This window comes from Hemiscyllium ocellatum, chromosome 42 (assembly GCF_020745735.1).
Source record: "Hemiscyllium ocellatum isolate sHemOce1 chromosome 42, sHemOce1.pat.X.cur, whole genome shotgun sequence".
Classification (NCBI taxonomy): Eukaryota; Metazoa; Chordata; class Chondrichthyes; order Orectolobiformes; family Hemiscylliidae; genus Hemiscyllium; species Hemiscyllium ocellatum.
The window spans coordinates 31,554,006-31,573,642 of record NC_083442.1 but is presented as its reverse complement, the minus strand read 5'-3'; the positions used below and the strand labels follow the sequence as shown (position 1 = coordinate 31,573,642).

General features: G+C 50.9%; 1 protein-coding gene across 2 annotated transcripts in view; it reads right to left on the bottom strand.

Annotated features, from left to right (window-relative positions):
- Nucleotides 1–19,637, bottom strand: part of LOC132834753 (SH2 domain-containing adapter protein F-like) — a 196,721-nt gene that overhangs the window by 30,607 nt on the left and 146,477 nt on the right. For both annotated transcript variants that reach the window (XM_060853733.1, XM_060853734.1), the window contains exons 4-5: nt 17,701–17,872; nt 16,732–16,851 (exon numbers count right to left, since the gene is read on the bottom strand). In XM_060853733.1, coding sequence (XP_060709716.1) covers nt 16,732–16,851; nt 17,701–17,872 — 292 coding nt within the window. The remainder of the gene's footprint in view (nt 1–16,731; nt 16,852–17,700; nt 17,873–19,637) is intronic.

Below are 19,637 nucleotides of genomic sequence, written 5' to 3'. Positions count from 1 at the left end.
GTCAGTACAGAGGGAGTGCTGCACTGTCAGAGGGTCAGTACAGAGGGAGTGCTGCACTGTCAGAGAGTCAGTACAGAGGGAGTGCTACACTGTCAGAGAGTCAGTACAGAGGGAGTGCTACACTGTCAGAGAGTCAGTACAGAGAGAGTGCTACACTGTCAGAGAGTCAGTACAGAGGGAGTGCTACACTGTCAGAGAGTCAGTACAGAGAGAGTGCTACACTGTCAGAGAGTCAGTACAGAGGGAGTGCTGCACTGTCAGAGGGTCAGTGCTGAGGGAGCGCTGCACTGTTGGAGGGTCAGTGCTGAGGGAGTGCTGCACTGTCAGAGGGTCAGTACAGAGGGAGTGCTACACTGTCGGATGGTCAGTACAGAGGGAGTGCAACACTGTCAGAGGGTCAGTGCTGAGGGAGCCCTGCACTGTTGGAGGGTCAGTGCTGAGGGAGTGCCACACTGTTAGAGGGTCAGGGCTGCGGGAGTGCCGCACTGTTAGAGTGTCAGGGCTGAGGGAGTGCTGCAGTGTTGATGGGTCAGTGCTGAGGGAGTGCCACACTGTTAGAGTGTCAGTGCTGAGGGAGTGCTGCAGTGTTGGTGGGTCAGTGCTGAGGATACAATAAGAATTTGCATTTCTCTCACACCGTGAATGAAGTGCAAATTCCCAAACTGCAGGAGGAGTAAGCCAGCGAAGGAGTATTTTGAATGATGAACAAATCTTGGTTCAAGAGATGTGTTCTTAGAGCATCTTAGAGGAGGAGGGAGAGGCAGAGATGGTAGACCCCTGAGAGTTTGAGGACCCCTGCCTAGTGGCTCTCCAACATGGGGGTGGGGGTGGGGTGGGGTTGGGGGGGGTTACGATGTCAGGGTAAAGAGCCTTTGGGTTTGCAACTGAGATCCATGCGTTTGGGCATAATGATAACGGTAGGACAGACCAATTGCTGATCTCTCAGGAAGGTGAGAGAGATGTGCAGTTGAGACCAAGAGAAGCCAGGATGGTATTGGATGGTAGAGCAGACTTGATGGGCCAAATGGCCAAGTCCTGCTCCTAATTATTACATTCCTTCGAGACTGGAGCTGAGGATCAACACTATCGAAGGGCTGGCTGCCATTCAGGCAGTGTTTAACACCCAGGCACCTGATTCTTGGAAGTTTGCATCACAGGTAATCGGGGTAGTTCTGAAGATGTTTCGCACCCATGCCTCCATTGCTCAGATCTCTGAGTATAGGAGTTGGGACGTCATGCTGAGGTTGTACAGGACATTGGTGAGGCCTCGTCTGGAATACTGTGCCAGTTCTAGTCCCCTGTTACAGGAAGGATATTATTTAACTGGAGAGGGCTCAGTCAAAACTTATCAGGAATGGAGGGTTTGAGTTATAAAAAAATTGACTGGATGGGCTGGGGTATTTTTCACTGGAGAGTAGGAGGTTGAAGGGTGACCTTATAGAAGTTTATAAAATCGTGAGGCATATAGATAAGTCGCTTGGTTGGGTGGGGAATTTCAAGACAAGGGGGCATTCTTTTAAGGTGAGAGGAGAAAGATTTAAAAAAGACACGGGGGGGGGAAGTTTGTTTTTACACAGACAGCGGTGCACGTGTGGGATGAACTTCCTGAGGAAGTGATGGGTACAGGTGAAGTCAGAACATTTTAAACCAACATTTGGATATGTACATGAACAGGAAAGGTTTGGAGGGATATGGGCCAGGCAGGTGGGACTGGTTTAGTTTGAGATTATGTTCAGCATGGACTGGCTGGACTGACGGGTCTGTTTCTGAGCTGTATGACTCTATGCCCAAACTGAAGATCTTGAGGAATCCCATTGCGCAAAGTGATCCCAAAAATTGGCATCTTGGGTGCTTTCTACCTGTCCTTATGGAGAAATGTATCCAAATCAGGGGATATCTTCACATTCTCTTTCCAAGTCTTTTGGCAGGGCTTTTGTCACTGTCCCTTCATAACCACTGGGTTCTAACAGGGGCAGCACTGAACTGAACACAACAATCCCTGGGAGCGGTCAGAGCATCCAAACGGCAACATTCCAGGAGAAACTTCCTGGAAATGAGGCAAAATAGGGACAGAAAATAAATGCCAAGCTTAGCAATGATGCTGAAACACCCAAGCACCAGTGTTAGATGATATTGAATGATAAATGTATCATTTGTTCCACACGATGACATATTATGGGTTTGTCAGAAAAATAGTTAATTCAACCTGATTACACAAGGAGACAGGTTCAGATCTGTCCTTTATTGATCTCCTGAATGCAGAATCAATCCCCACTGAACTTGCTAAATAGGTCGATATTGCATGTCAGAAATTGACTGCTTCCATTTGAAGTTGTATCTCTCAATCAATGCATGACTTTGCAGCAGCTGGGACTGATCCTGATAATGTGGATAGGAGAATATTGGCAGAGTGAGATGGATAGGAGTGTCAGGAGGGGTGTCAGTGCTGAGGGAGGGGCCTCTGTCAGAGAGTCAGTGCTGAGGGAGCAGGAACTGTCAGAGGGTCAGTGCTGAGGGAGCGGGCATTGTCAGAGAGTCTGTGCTGAGGGAATGGGCACTGTCAGAGAGTCAGTGCTGAGGGAGTGGGAACTGTCAGAAGGTCAGTGCTGAGGAAGCGGGCACTGTCAGAGAGTCAGTGCTGAGGAAGCTGGCACTGTCAGAGTCAGTGCTGAGAAAGCGGGCACTGTCAGAGTCAGTGCTGAGGGAGTGGGCACTGTCAGAGAGTCAGTGCTGAGGGAGCGGGCACTCTCAGAGAGTCAGTGCTGAGGGAGCGAGCACTGTCAGAGAGTCAGTGCTGAGGGAGCACTGCAGAGTTGGAGGGTCAGTGCTGAGGGAACAGGAACGGTCAGAGAGTCAGTGCTGAGGGAGAGGGCACTGTCACAGAGTCAGTGCTGAGGAAGCGGGCACTGTCAGAGAGTCAATGCTGAGGGAGCGGGCACTGTCAGAGAGTCTGTGCTGAGGGAATGGGCACACTCAGAGAGTCAGTGCTGATGGAGCGGGAACTGTCAGAAAGTCAGTGCTGAGGGAGCGGGAACTGTCAGATGGTCATTGCTGATGCAGTGGGTACTGTCAGAGGGTCAGTGCTGAGGGAGCGGGCACTGTCACAGGGTCAGTGCTGAGGAAGCGGGCATTATCAGAGGGTCAGTGCTGAGGAAGCGGGCACTGTCAGAGGGTCAGTGCTGAGGAAGCGGGAACTGTCAGAAGGTCAGTGCTGAGGAAGCGGGCACTGTCAGAGTCAGTGCTGAGGGAGCGGGCACTGTCAGAGGGTCAGTGCTGAGGAAGCGGGCATTGTCAGAGGGTCAGTGCTGAGGAAGCGGGCACTGTCAGAGGGTCAGTGCTGAGGAAGCGGGCACTGTCAGAGTCAGTGCTGAGGGAGCGGGCACTGTCAGGGAGTCAGTACTGAGGGAACACCGCAGTGTCGGAGGGTCAGTGCTGAGGGAGTGGACACTGTCAGAGAATCAGTGCTGAGGGAGCGGGCACTGTCACAGAGTCAGTGTTGAGGGAGTGCCGCAGTGTCGCAGAGTCAGTGCTGAGGGAGGGCCACACTGTTAGAGGGTCAGCACTGAGGGAGTTTCGCGCTGTCGGAGGGTCAGCGCTGTGGGAGCGCTGCACTGTCAGAGGGTCAGCACAGAGGGAGTGCCGCACTGTCAGAGGGTTAGCACTGAGGGTGTGCCGCACTGTCAGAGGGTCAGTGCTGAGGGCATGCCACACTGTCAGAGGGTCAGTGCTGAGGGAGTGCCGCACTGTCAGAGGGTCAGTGCTGAGGGAGTGCCGCACTGTCAGAGGGTCAGTGCTGAGGGAGTGCCGCACTGTCAGAGGGTCAGTGCTGAGGGAGTGCCACAATGTTGGAGGGTCAAACAGTGGGAATGCTGTCTTTTGAATGAAGCAATAAATCATGCTCCCTCAGAGCAAGGTCAATTTTGCATGAATTATTTGAAGGAACAGGAGAGTAGTTCTGCCCGGTCTCTTGATAAAAATTTACCCTTCCATCTGCATCAAAAAAAACGATCTATTGGCTGTCCTTTTATTGCCTGTGGGATCTTGATGTCCTCCATTGGCGCCAACTTTTTCCATAACAATGTTGGCATTTACAGAACATTTAAAGCTTTAATGTATTTTGGAATGTCTGAGACTGAAGGCCACTATACATTTCTTAGATGGTGCAGAGACCAACAGTAAGGCTGCTGCAGAGTGGATATTCCACGCTCCAAGTACTCAACTAAATTTGCATAATTTGACAAATTCCCTGTTGATTCGTTATTCATAAACAAAAACCTTTCCATCAATCATCAGGTTCCCCTTTCAACCCCATTCTGAGGATGAACCTGCCTGGATATCTCACTCGGTCAGCACACTGATGTACTGAGGCACAGGCAGCTGGGAGAGCCCCAGGTTCGGTCAGCAGCTGGTGCTGATCCTGTGCTCACGGCGTGGAACTGGGTCTGAATGTTCCCGGGCTCTTTTATGTGATTCCGCCATGGGATGAAGGCCAGGTCAACAAGGCCATTCCCATCAAACTGAGTGCTTCCCACAGCCATTTCAGAGGGCGGTTCAGAATCACCCACATCGCAGTGGGTCTGGAGTCACATGGAGTCCAGACCAGGCAAGGACAGCAGATTTCCTTCCCTGAAGGACACATGGGAGCCTGATAGGTTTGTACTCCCATCAATGATGCGGTTTCCATTACAGATGTTTTATTGGTTGAATTTAAATTACACCAGTCAGTGCGATAGGATATTTTCCTAAAATTTGTTCACAGGATGTTGGTGTGAACAGGCTGGTCCAACATTTATTACCCATTGCCATTGAGAAGGTGGTGGTGATACAATCACTAGAAGATTTGCAATCTCTCAGCTCTTGGTACTGTCTTTGCATCTTCTCCAATGTTTCTATAGCCTGGAGCTCAGAGCTATGCTCTGCACTAAGCATGCAGCCTAAAGTCCAACTATATTTCGCCCAAACTTCAACCAAAGCTCAGGAACCTCCTGTGAAGAAGGGAGCAATTAAAAACTAGAGGAGACTAAAACATTGCTCAGATTTTAATTTGCTCCTGTGATCCCTCACCCTTAAGACAATTAACTTCAGCCTTTAAAAGCTTTAATTTTCCAAGTTGCTGACAGGGCAGAATAAAAGGGAGCCTCACCTCTGGTTTCTGTAACCTGGAAAGAGTCAGACACAGTGGGGTTTGGGGACAAACTGACTGATGGACACACTGATGCGTCGGCCATCTTTGTCACCAACCGTATAATTGCCTAAGGAAGTGACACTTTAATTACTTGTGCAACCCTTTCAGTTACACTGACTGAGTGGCTATAATTGTATTTTAAATAAGTAATTTATATGCAAACTGTGTTTGAAACAGGCAGCTGGTATCAGAATAAAATCTACATAAAATACCCTCACCCGCCACTCAGTGGCTAATAGAAATTGGAGTGAAAGAGAGAGAGAGAGATAGACAGATGCAGACTTGGAGGTGGGAGAGTAAGAGAAATGGAGAGACAGAGAAAGAGAGACAAAGAGAGAATAGAAAAAGAGAATTAAAGTCGGGGGGAGACAGGAAAAAGAAAAGAAACAAATGGAGAGAGAGAGAGAGACAGAGAAAGAGAGGGACTGAAAGAGAGGGAGGACAGACAGAAAGAGAGAGAAAGGGACAGACAGATGGATAGAGAGAAATGGGGACGGAGAGAGAGAGAGAGATGGGTAGAGAGAGGTGGGGGAACAGAGAGAGAGAGATGGGTAGAGAGAGGTGGGGGAACAGAGAGAGAGAGATGGGGAGATGGAGAGAGGTGGGGGCAGATAGGGGTACAGAGAAAGAAGGGACAGAGAAATGGATAGAGAGAGATGGGGACAGAAAGATGGGGGGACATGGAGAGGGGGACAGGGGTGTAGAGAGACAGCCGGGGTGTGGGGTGGGGGTGACAGAGACAGAGAGAGACAAAGAGGGAAAGAGAGTCAAAGGAATCTCTTTTTCCAGAGTCAACTCCATACAGAAATGAAAGCAATCTTTCAGCTCACAGCTAACAACCGATTCAAATAAAAGCCAAAGTCCCTTTGGCATTGCTATAAATTCTTGAAAGAAAAACCAAATGAAACCAACACGTCTTTTAATGCAGGCCACAAGGCGATGCAATTTACACATAAATTAATTTTCAAAAGCCGATACCTGTGTTATATGAAGCTTATTAATTTCAATTCGATTCCCTCAATGTGCCAGCAGATACTGGGGAACTTCATTAAAGATGCATTAGAGATGTATTTAGTAAAGGACCATCAAGTGTTGAAATGGCACTGCATTCAGAATCCGGCTGGTTATTTCTGCTTGTGTCTTACTGAATCGTGTAGATCAGAGTCTTTATCAGCTCAGGGCAGTCAAGGCAGCGACCAATGCTGAACTGATTGCTACCTGGATTATAAGGAGACAAGGAGTTCTTGTGGAAAGCTTTGTGGGGGGGGGGAGAGAGGAGATAGACTGGATCATTAACCAGAGGCTCCTATTGGAATGGATTTCCCCATACCCGGAGAGGACTACAACCCTTCAGCCCATTGAGCCCGTGCTAGTCAAACATAAACACCCAACTATTCTCATCCCAATTTCCTGCACTTAACACATGATCTTTGAATTGCAAGCACATAGATAAATACTTTGACAATCTGATTGAAGGTTAGTGCCCGTACCACCCTGGCTGGCAGAGATTCTCGTCCTGAGGGTGTGACCTTATAGAGGTTTACAAAATAATGAGGGGCATGAATAGGGTGAATAGTCAAGGTCTTTTCCCCAGGGGTAGGGCGGTCCAAAAGTAGAGGGCATAGGTTTAAGGTGAGAGGGGAAAGATTTAAAAAGGATCTAAGGGGTAACTTTTTCACACAGAGGGCAGTGCGTGTATGCAATGAGCTGTCAGAGGAAATGATGGAGGCTGGGTACAATTACAGCATTTAAAAGACACCTGGATGGGTAGATGAATAGGAAGGGTTTGGAGGGATAAGGGCCAGGTGCTGGCAGATGTGGCTAGGTGAGATTGGGATATCTGGTCGGCATGGACTGGTTGGACCAAAGGGTCTGTTCCCGTGCTGTATGATCAAAAGAGAACACTTTGCACCTTTACCAGAGCTCTGAAGGGTGGTCACTGCTGTACACAGGAAGATTCCACACGTAACAAATGAGGTGCAAGCCCAGGTCATCAGCTTCCAGTTGATTGGTAGGATGTCAGCACCAAGACAACAACCAAATGACAGTGAGCTGACCTACAGTGTTACACTGCCATGTATCTCACTTCCGAAAGGATTTCGGGATGTGGCTGGGAAATGGGGCTCAAGTAGGGTTTAGCTATTGTCTGTCGGACTGCTAGAGCAGGCTTGAGGGGCTGAATGGCCCTAACAACAACAGCAACTTGCATTTATATAGCACCATGAACATTCCAAAGCACTTCACAGCAGCATTATTAAACAAACCTCAACATCAAATCACATAAGGAGACATTGGAGCTGGTGAGGTAAGTGTTAATAAGGGGAGAGAGAGGCACAGAAGTTTAAGGAGGGTTAAGAAGAATACAGGGCACCAGCTGTTTAACTCCATGGAGTGAGCATGATCCAAGGATGGAATCAACTTGCTGCAGGAACAGGCTGGATGTTCGAGTTTGCTGAGAAACCTGAACTTCAGGTTCAGGGAGTGGAAGGCACAGTGAAACCGTTCAAATGGCAGATGCTCAGAAAGGCCAGAATTTGGGAAATGGTGAGATCATGGAGGGCCACAGGGATTGCAGAGATAGTGAGGGACAGGTGTCCTGTTATAGAGTCATAGAGATGTACAGCATGGAAACAGACCCTTCGGTCCAACCCGTCCATGCCGACCAGATATCCCAACCCAATCTAGTCCCACCTGCCAGCACCCGGCCCGTATCCCCCCAAACCCTTCCTATTCATATACCCATCCAAATGCCTCTTAAATGTTGCAATTGTACCAGCCTCCACCGCATCCTCTGGCAGCTCATTCCATACCATCCTCTGCGTGAAAAAGTTGCCCTGCAGGTCTCTTTTGTATCTTTCCCCTCTCACCCTAAATCTATGCCCTCTAGCTCTGGACTCCGCGACCCCAGGGAAAAGACTTTGGCTATTTATCCTATCCATGCCCCTCATAATTTTGTAAACCTCTATAAGGTCACCCCTCAGCCTCCAATGCTCCAGGGAAAACATCCCCAGCCTATTCAGCCTCTCCCTATAGCTCAGATCCTCCAACCCTGGCAACATCCTTGTAAATCTTTTCTGAACCTTTTCCTCAACCCTTTCAAGTTTCACCATATCTTTCCAATAGGAAGGAGACCAGAATTGCACGCAATATTCCAACAATGGCCTACCAATGTCCTGTGCAGCCACAACATGACCTCCCAACTCCTGTACTCAATACTCTCACCAATAAAGGAAAGCATACCAAACACCTTCTTCACTATCCTATCTACCTGCGACTCCATAGTGAGTCCTGTTATAGAGTCATAGAGATGCACAGCACGGAAACAGATCCTTTCGTCCACCTGGTCCTTGCCGAACAGATATCCTAAATTAACCAAGTCCCATTTGCCAGCATGTGGCCCATAGCCCTCCAAACCTTTCCTTTTAAATGTTGCAATGTACCAACCTCCACCACTTCCTCTGGCAGTTCATTTCATACACGCATCACCTTCTGTGTGAAAAGGTTACCCCTCAGGTGCCTTTTAAATCTCTCCCCTCTCACCTTAAGCCTACCTTATTATTGCTACAGCGGATGGTGAGATCGCTGCGATTCGGATCATTGTGCTTTGGGACCACAAAGGTGCAGCTAGACCAGAGACCTCTCCCATTGCAGCCACCTCCCTCCATCCAAACCTTTCCCACTCTCTGCCTTCAACACCTCCTGACTTCCCTCACATTAGTTTAAGCTGCTGCCGCCTCACGATGACAGGAGAACATGAAAGGGAGCAGGGAATGAGAAAACTCAATGTACAGTGAATGCACCCAACCATGGAGGTGATTGGCTGGCTCCAAGGGATAGGATGGAATGGATGGTCAGGAATTCTGAGAGTATATGGCTGTGTTCATCTTGCAGTTCTCTCCGATAAAGTTCGTGGACACAACATTCAGGGACACTTTCAGCATGAAGTTGAATACAGCAGTCATCTGGTCAATAATACATGAATGGAATTGAGTATCACATTCTCCATTTGTTTTAATATTTATAACCAACTTCTGTTTAGATGATGAAGGCTGTCCACCATTTTTGAACAATAATAGATGATTGGCCTGTTAATAATTCAACTCTTTAAATACAGAGGCGTTCACAAAGCCACAGTCCTTCACCCAAGTTATGAAGAGTAGGTATCCTCCCACTGCCCTTTCTGTTACTGGGATCTTACCATACACTCACCAGCTGCTACACTGCACAACGTCACTTCAGGAACCTGTTAGCCCACTGGCACATTTAGAGACTCCGAAACATTCTGTGCTTCTATATCACGTTAATCTTGCAGCAGCAAGATCCTTGTTGGGGGAGTTAGCACTGTCAGAGGGTCAGTGCTGAGGGAGTGCTGCACCGTCAGAAGGTCAGTGCTGAGGGAGTGCCGCACTGTCAGAGGGTCAGGGCTGAGGGAGTGCCGCACTGTCAGAAGGTCAGTGCTGAGGGAGTGCTGCACTGTCAGAGGGTCAGTGCTGAGGGAGTGCCGCACTGTCAGAAGGTCAGTGCTGAGGGAGTGCTGCACTGTCAGAAGGTCAGTGCTGAGGGAGTGCCGCACTGTCAGAAGGTCAGTGCTGAGGGAGTGCTGCACTGTCAGAAGGTCAGTGCTGAGGGAGTGCCGCACTGTCAGAGGGTCATTGCTGAGGGAGTGCCGCACTGTCAGAGGGTCATTGCTGAGGGAGTGCCACACTGTCAGAAGGTCATTGCTGAGGGAGTGCTGCACTGTCAGTGGGTCAGTGCAGAGGGAGCACTGCACTGTTGGAGGGTCAGGGCTGAGGGAGCACTGCACTGTCAGAGGGTCAGTGCTGAGGGAGTGCCGCACAGTCAGAGGGTCAGTGCTGAGGGAGTGCTGCACTGTTGGAGGGTCAGTGCTGAGGGAGGGCCACACTGTCGGAGGGTCAGTGCTGAGGGAGGGCCACACTGTCGGAGGGTCAGTGCTGAGGGAGTGCCGCACTGTCAGAGGGTCAGTGCTGAGGGAGTGCCGCACTGTCGGAGAGTCAAGGCTGAAGGAGTGCTGCACTGTCGGAGGGTCAGGGCTGAGGGAGTGCCGCACTGTCAGAGGGTCAATGCTGAGGGAGTGCCGCACAGTCAGAGGGTCAGTGCTGAGGGAGTGCCGCACTGTTGGAGGGTCAGTGCTGAGGGAGGGCCACACTGTCGGAGGGTCAGTGCTGAGGGAGTGCCGCACTGTCAGAGGGTCAGTGCTGAGGGAGTGCCGCACTGTCGGAGAGTCAAGGCTGAAGGAGTGCTGCACTGTCGGAGGGTCAGGGCTGAGGGAGTGCCGCACTGTCAGAGGGTCAGTGCTGAGGGAGCACTGCACTGTCAGAGGGTCAGTGCTGAGGGAGTGCCGCACAGTCAGAGGGTCAGTGCTGAGGGAGTGCTGCACTGTCAGAGGGTCAGTGCTGAGGGAGTGCCGCACTGTTAGAGGGTCAGTACTGAGAGAGGGCCGCACTGTCGGAGGGTCAGTACTGAGGGAGCAAAGCACTGTCAGAAGGTCAGTACTGAAGGAGTGCCGCACTGTCAGAGGGTCAGTGCTGAGGGAGTGCCGCACAGTCAGAGGGTCAGTGCTGAGGGAGTGCCGCACTGTCAGAGGGTCAGTACTGAGAGAGGGCCGCACTGTCGGAGGGTCAGTACTGAGGGAGTGCCGCACTGTCAGAAGGTCAGTACTGAGGGAGTGCCGCACTGTCAGAAGGTCAGTGCTGAGGGAGTGCCGCACTGTCGGAGGGTCAGTGCTGAGGGGGCACTGCACTGTCGGAGGTTCAGTGCTGAGGGAGGGCCGCACTGTCAGAGGGTCAGTGCTGAGGGAGTGCTGCACTGTCAGAGGGTCAGTGCTGAGGGAGTGCCGCACTGTTAGAGGGTCAGGGCTGAGGGAGTGCCGCACTGTCGGAGGGTCAGTGCTGAGGGGGCACTGCACTGTCGGAGGGTCAGTGCTGAGGGAGGGCCGCACTGTCAGAGGGTCAGTGCTGAGGGAGTGCCGCACAGTCAGAGGGTCAGTGCTGAGGGAGTGCCGCACTGTCAGAGGGTCAGTACTGAGAGAGGGCCGCACTGTCGGAGGGTCAGTACTGAGGGAGTGCCGCACTGTCAGAAGGTCAGTACTGAGGGAGTGCCGCACTGTCAGAAGGTCAGTGCTGAGGGAGTGCCGCACTGTCGGAGGGTCAGTGCTGAGGGGGCACTGCACTGTCGGAGGTTCAGTGCTGAGGGAGGGCCGCACTGTCAGAGGGTCAGTGCTGAGGGAGTGCCGCACAGTCAGAGGGTCAGTGCTGAGGGAGTGCCGCACTGTCAGAGGGTCAGTACTGAGAGAGGGCCGCACTGTCGGAGGGTCAGTACTGGGGGAGTGCCGCACTGTCAGAAGGTCAGTACTGAGGGAGTGCTGCACTGTCGGAGGATCAGTGCTGAGGGGTCACTGCACTGTCAGCTGGTTACTTTATAGTAACAGGGCGCTTTGATCACATGCCCCAGATTAGGGCATTGTCACAAGTTGATTCTCATGATCATTCTCAAGAGTGTGGCACTCCCTCAGCACTGACCCTCTGACAGTGCGGCACTCCCTCAGCACTGACCCTCTGACAGAGTGGTGCTCCCTCAGCACTGACCCTCTGACAGAGTAGCACTCCCTCAGCACTGACCCTCCGACAGAGTGGCACTCCCTTCGCACTGACCCTCTGACAGTGTGGTGCTCCCTCAACACTGACCCTCCGGCAGTGTGACACTCTCTTAGCACTGACCCTCTGACAGTGCAGCACTCCCTCAGCACTGACCCTCTATCAGCTGGTGCTCCCTCAGTACTGACCCTCCGACAGTGCGGCGCTGCCTCAGTACTCCCACTCCCACAGTATTGACCCTCCAACAGTGTGATATTCCCTCAGTGCTGAGGGACTCCTGCACTATCGAGGGTGAGGATGAATGCTGACTGCCTCTCATGTGGTTGCTGTGTCCGAAAATGACACAGTGGCTCATCCTGTCGTCATGACAAATTATTATTCCGGAACCAATACCACAAATTCAGATGAATGGCTGCAATTAATTTCCTGTATGTGGGGGCTTATTGTGCATACAATGGATGCTGAGGTTTCTACATTAATGCAGAGACTTAATGTAGAACTGTGGGGGATCCAGAGATCATGAAGGATGCTATGTAAATGCAAGTCTCTCTCTGTCTTATCGTATGAAGATGATGTGGAAATGTGGTCTGACAGAAGTGAATTGCTGACGGATTGTCCCTAATGCCTCATGCATTATTATACAGACTGTTCAATAGTAATCATCTCACTTACAGCAGAGATGGCTGACAACTGAACAATCCCAAACTATCCAAAGGAGGTTAGACAGGACGTGGTGAGATAAAGGAATTGAGACCAAACGGACTGGTCTTCAGTTCAAGTTGAGCCAGCTTGCCAGTCAATGCCAGGCAGCAACTTTGGATCAGAAAAGTTCTTTGCACAAGGAAATTGCAATCCTGTGTTAACCGTTAAAGAACATACCTGGGATCCCACATGCTTGCAGTGTCCCTGTCAGTGGCTTCTCTCTGCCTTGCTTCTTGAGAAAACACCATGTGGACTCAGGCATCGACCTCAGACAGATCGAGAAAGCCCTCAACATTCCAACTCTCGCCTGTTCAGCTACAGCCACCATCTCAACTCCCCCTTCCTGCCCGCACAGGGTGACTCGGTGGCAGGATACCGGCCTCTGTAGAGTGGTTTCAGCCTCCTGACCTCTGTGCCTGTATTCTGCCTGAATGCACAGTTGAAGCAGTTTCAACAGACACTTCCAACAGAGGGACTGGATGAATATTTAACAGTGACGAGGTTGCAGTGCGACAGGGGAGGAGTCAGAGTGTGTGGCTGGCATGGGAAACACTGGGCTGAATGACCTCTTCCTGCACTGGAAGCTATAGGAAATGTTTCCACTGGTATAAACAGAGAGGGGTTGTTGACTTGGTCTGAGCTGTGCGTAGACACAGGCCTAATACATACAGGAAACAGGACCCAGGGAGCTGCTGGCCCTGAAATTCTTACTCCAGTTATGAATATTAAAGCAGCATCCACACAGCTGGCTGCAATGCCAATCATTTCCGACACACCCCAGCCCATCCCTCCTCCTCCTCTTCTCAAGCCCCTGTCTCAGGCAACGTTCCACATTCCATTCGGCCTCTGATACTGCCCCCATCATGTGCCAGGGCGAGGCAATGCAGGGTGACTGGCTGCTTGACGGTAGGCAAGCATCACTCAGGAATTCTGAACGCTTCCCCCATCACTGAATGCACGGTGGAAATTCCCACATTCTCCTCACAAAGGGGACGCTACTGAGGACCAACTGCAAGTTTCCGAACTGAGATTGATAGATTTCTCCTGGGGGGAGCCATGGGTTACAGGGATAAGGCTGTTTGAGGATAGGGAGATATATCTCTGAAACAACCTGCCCAGGTATGTCACAGCGCACCTCTGGATCAGGTGGGACTTGAAGCTGGATCTCCAGGCTCTGAGGCAGGGACACTACCGCTACATCACAAGAGCCTTCATCACCAGCCAAACAGCCTTCAGCTGTTCCCAAATTCTGCCCATCAAATGCTTTGCACAGGGTTAGCTTCTGCATTTGAGGTCGTGTCAGGGGAGAGAAATGGGGGAGACCCTAGAGGACCTCACCCCCAGCCACCCACCCGAAATCTTCGCACAAAACACTCAAGCCAATTTGCGTCCCTTAGAGAGAGAAAGAAAACTCTTTGGAATGCCTCTCGCAGTCAAACAGCTAGTCACTTTGTACTGCCTCAACCCGGTACATGAAGAATCAGCACAGCCTATGGATAGATCCCTCGGCTCTGTATCATTCCGGAATGTTCCACCAGTGAAGGAATGATATGTCTTTCACTCTGCTTAAAGCAGCCCACCCTTGAGAACATCCACAGTGAAGTGTAATTTCTGTACTGTTACCAATCTCTGTCACACCCCGGGGAATATTAATCTGTCTCTAAAGAGCAAAATGGAAACACAATAGTGATGGACTGAGCCTTATGTAATTAGCCTTTGAATAATGACATAGCAGAGGGATTATTCTTGATGTTAAGTGCGCTGGGACAGGATGGGCAAGTGACAGCAGAGTGCATGAGCTGTGTCCCTCTCTATCTCTCTCTCTCTCTCCTTGAAATGTGCCTCTTGCCTGTGCTCAGTAAATACGCTTTCAATTTGCACCGAGCTGCTGTCACTTCCAATTTAGCTTGCTTGCTACAAAAGGTTGAACATAGGCATCATGGAGTGTTCCTGGAACTCTCAGAGCAATACAGAGGCAAATTGTCAGCTCTTACACACACAGCTGTAATCACGATGTGCCATCTCCTGGGAAAATGCCAACTGATCAGTCACTGGTCCCTTGGGAGATGCAGACAATGGAATGTTAGCCTCATTCACGATAGCGGGAGAAACTCTAGCCTTGCTTTTTCAAACACTGAAGCCAATGAGCAATAAAAACCAAACGTTCATGTTTTTACCTTCCATTCCAGCCCATCTCCCAGGATAATTCAAGGAAGGGCAAAGGACTAGGACTCAAAAGGACCCATTTAAACACGCCTGTCCCTCAGCAGCAGAATGATGCTTTATATGCAGGCATGGCATCACAATGATAATGTTACTTTAAATTAGTCCTAGGATCCAGACAGGACTTTAAATCACACTACAGCAGATGGGACAAGCAAATTGAATTAATGAACAAATCTGGAATCAAATGCTCATCTGATTCAGACACTGCATTGCTGTAAAAATCCATCTGGTTCACTAATGCCCTCCCAGGCGTGAAATCTGCCATCCTTACCCACTCGGTCAAAACTGTCTATACCCGCAGTGCGAGACTCTGTGTCCCTACAGCTCACAGGGGTTTAAGAAGACAGCTCACCACCACCTTCTCAAGGACAACTACAGACAGGCAATAAATGCTGGCCCAGTCAGCGATGGCCACATCCCCCAAGAACAATAAAATGGAATATACCATAACAACATGTCCTTAAAAAGTACCACATCCCCCTGTGTACTCCCAGTGAGGCTACAAAGCAATGAACAGGATTGGGGACATGCCAAACAACAATATCAGGGAGAGCGGTAAATAGAAACTTGGGCAACTGAGTGCCGAGGACTTGGAGTAAGGATTGGACTGGGAGTGAGGATAGGGAATGAGAGTGAGAGTGTGGACTGGATGTTGGGAGTGAGGATGGGGGTTGGATGAGAGGATGGGGGTTGGGAGTGAGAATGGGGAGTTGGGAGTGAGGATGGGGTTGGAAGTGATGATGGGGGTTGGGAGTGAGTATGGGATTGGGAGTGAGGACGGGGATTGGGAGTGAGGACGGGGATTGGGAGTGAGGGTGGGGGTTGGGAGTGAGGACGGGGATTGGGAGTGAGGATGGGGGTTGGGAGTGAGGATGGGGGTTGGGAGTGAGGATGGGGAGTTGGGAGTGAGGATGGGAGTTGGGAGTGAGGATGGGGGTTGGGAGTGAGGATGGGGGTTGGGAGTGAGGACAGGGATTGGGAGAGAGGATGGGGGTTGGGAGTGAGGATGGGGGTTGGGAGTGAGGATGGGGAGTTGGGAGTGAGGATGGGGATGGTGATTGGGAGTGAGGATGGGGGTTGGGCGTGAGGACGGGGGTTGGAGTGAGGATGGGGTTGGCAGTGAGAATGGGGGTTGGGAGAGAGGATGGGGGTTGGGAGTGAGGATGGAGGTTGGGAGTGAGGATGGGGGTTGGGAGTGAGGTTGGGGGTTGGGAGTGAAGATGGGGGTTGGGAGTGAGGATGGGGGTTGGGAGTGAGGGTGGGGGTTGGGAGTGAGGATGGGGGTTGGGAGTGAAGATGGGGGTTGGGTGTGAGGATGGGGGTTGGGAGTGAGGATGGGGGTTGGGTGTGAGGATGGGGGTTGGGTGTGAGGATGGAGGTTGGGAGTGAGGATGGGGGTTGGGAGTGAGGTTGGGGGTTGGGAGTGAAGATGGGGGTTGGGAGTGAGGATGGGGGTTGGGAGTGAGGGTGGGGGTTGGGAGTGAGGATGGGGGTTGGGAGTGAAGATGGGGGTTGGGTGTGAGGATGGGGGTTGGGAGTGAGGATGGGGGTTGGGTGTGAGGATGGGGGTTGGGTGTGAGGATGGGGGTTGGGAGTGAAGATGGGGGTTGGGTGTGAGGATGGGGCATTGGGAGTGAGGGTGGGGGTTGGGAGTGAGGATGGGGGATTGGGAGTGAGGATGCGAGTTGGGAGTGAGGTTGGGGATTGGGAGTCAGGATAGGGAAATAGGTCCCCCCCCCCCCGCTTCACCCCACACCCCCCAAACCTCCAATACCCAGCTTCTGAGCTCTCTTCTGGCTGAAAACAACAAATGCTGGAGATCCCAGTGACTCAGGCAGCATCCATGGAGAGAGAACAAGCTTACGGTTCGAATCCCAATGTTTCTTCTGCAGAGGGATTGCAGCAAAGCCCCTGAACTGGAGAGCATCTGATGGGACAGCCAGGCCAGACAGATCCTGAGCTGATGGAGCACATGTCTAGGAGGGTCTGCAGGATTACACTTACTTCAGTGAGAGGGAGTAGTCGTTCTTGGTGGTCTCGCTGTTCCGGACCAGGTAACTGGCTTCCTTACACAAACGTAAGAGATTCTCTGCATCTATCCGGCTGATTGCTCCGTGATACCAGCTGCAGGGCGAGTTTAAACAGAGAGAAAGATATGTTTGTTTCACTTGCAATCTGTCTCAGTGGCTGACAGAGACCTCATGGCCATACGTTCCAGCAGCTCCCCACTCCAGTGGGGTGACACCTACAACATCATACACACACACACACACACACACACACAGTGATACAGACACACACAGTCACACTCACACGCACATGCACAAACACACAGAGTCACAGACACAGTCTCACACACACAGTCACAAACACACACAGTCACACACAGTCACAGACACAAACGCAGTCACACAGACACACACACACAGAGAGCACACAAACACACAGTCACAGACACAAACACACACACAGACACAAACACACACAGTCACAGACACAGTCACACAGACACAAACACACACAGACACACACACAGTCACACAGACACACAGTCACACAGACACAAACACACACAGTCACAGACACAAACACAGTCACACAGACACAGACACAGTCACACAGACACAAACACAGTCACACAGTCACAGATACAAACACAGTCACACAGACACAAACACACACAGTCACACAGACACAGACACAGACTCACACAGACACAAGCACATACAGTCACACAGACACAAACACATACAGTCACAAACACACACACACAGTCACACAGAGACAAACACACACACACACACAGACAGAGTGATACAGACACACACAGTCACACTCACATGCACATGCACAAACACACACACACACACACACACCTTCTTATCAAAGCTCCAGCCTGACCAGTTCCCTCCACACCAGCCCGAGCGATCTTTGAGAGTTTAATGGGCGATGATGGAATGAGTGAATACTCACGTTTGGTTCCCGAGAGGCAGGTTTGGCTCCACTCTCTCCCCCAGCGCTCCACTAAATTCCAGGCTTTGATGTTTTAGAGATTTGAAGTTGGATCCCGATAGCCTGTTCTGGTGCCGGACCTTCTCTTCCTTGGGTGGCGACGGCCAATTCTTGTTGACGCCATCGAACTGAACTGAGAGGCGGAAACACAAAGAGCTTACTCCACCCATCAAACAGTCGGACAGGCAACACTCCAACTGAGGAAAACACACAAAAATACAAAGCCTCCTCCGAGTTTGCCCCTCAAAGATGCCCGATGGCCCCTGAAAGAAGATCAATGGATCCTGCTCCATATCAGCTGCTGTCAAACTGTGGAAGGCTTCACTAATCCCGCTCCTGCTCACTACTGACACTTTCTCTGTTTTACACACGCACACACACCTATACATGCACACACACACACACACACACACACCTACACACACACGTGCTGGGAAACCGATCGCAGTGTCCTCCAGGGTTTCTCCAACTTTGGGGTCAAACAATCCAGCACAGGTCAAAGGTCAGAATTGGGATCATTCTGTGGTGTCAGTGTGCCTGACAGAGCTGGCGTGAAGTCATGTGGTGCAGAGATTCAAACTTGCAAGGAGTGCTGCACCTTTAACGACCTCAGACACTTACAAGAACACAATCAGAGACTGGAGATAGAATCACAGAATCCCTATGTTGTGGAAGCAGAACATTCAGCCCATCGAGTCCATACCAAACCTCCAAACAGCAGCCCACCCAGACCCATTCCCCCAACCTATCCCTGTAACCTTGCAATTTCCATGGCCAATCCACCTGACCTGCACATCTTTGGACTGTGGGAGGAAACCCACATAGACACAGGGGAGAATGTGCAAACTCCACACAGACAGCTGCCAGAAGCTGGAATCAAACCTGGGTTCCTGACGTTGTGAAATGTTGTGCCCAAACCTTTGGTTAATAGAGGTAGGTTTGTGGGGGTGGGGTGCGAGGCGAGCCTGATGTAGGAAGGGATGTCTTCGTGCCCAGGCAGCTGAAGGCACAGCCATCCACAACAGACCATAGGCAAGGGCTTCAAAGTCTTGGAATGGAGAGGGCTGACGAGGATTACACACATGGCAGGGGCCAGTCCCTGGAGAGTTCCGAACGTGTGGACAGGAATTTCAGTTCATTCTGAGGAGTTGAGCATTTGCTGCTGATGTTTACTGGAGCCTCAGCTCCCTGTGGTCACTGACACATGGGCAGGAAGAGTGAACTCGAAGATTCTGCAGAGTCTGCGGAGCTGGGGTTGGGAAGCTGGTGGTACCCTCCCCCCACCCTCACCTGAACACAGCTCCCAGCTGGTCACCCAACTTTCAGCAAACTAGGCCCCAAATCCCACCCAGAGTTCACTACGACAAACTGCTAAAAAAAAACAAAAGGATTAAGGACATAGGTGTGGCCACTTTTGGAATACTGCGTGCAGTTCTAATCTCCTTGCTATAGGAAGGATGGTGTGAAACATGAAAGGGTTCAGAAAAGATTTAGAAGGACATTGCCAAGGTTGGAGAGAGGCTGAATAGGCTGGGGCTGTTTTCCCTGGAGCGTTGGAGGCTGAGGGGTGACCTTATAGAGGGGCATGAATAGAGTAAATTGTCAAGGTCTTTTCCCTAGGGAAGGGGAGTCCAAAACTAGAGGGCATAGGTTTAAGGCGAAAGGGGAAAAATTTGAAAGGGACCTTATGCAACGTTTTCACACAGAGGGTGATACGTGTATGGAATGAGCTGCCAGAGGAAGTGGTGGACGCTGGTACAATTACAATATTCAAATGGTGCCTGGATGGATATATGAACAGGAAGGGTTTAGAGGGATAGGGGTCAAGTGCTGGCAAATGGGACTAGATTAGGTTAGAATAACTGGTCGGCATGGATGAGATGGACCGAACAGTCTGT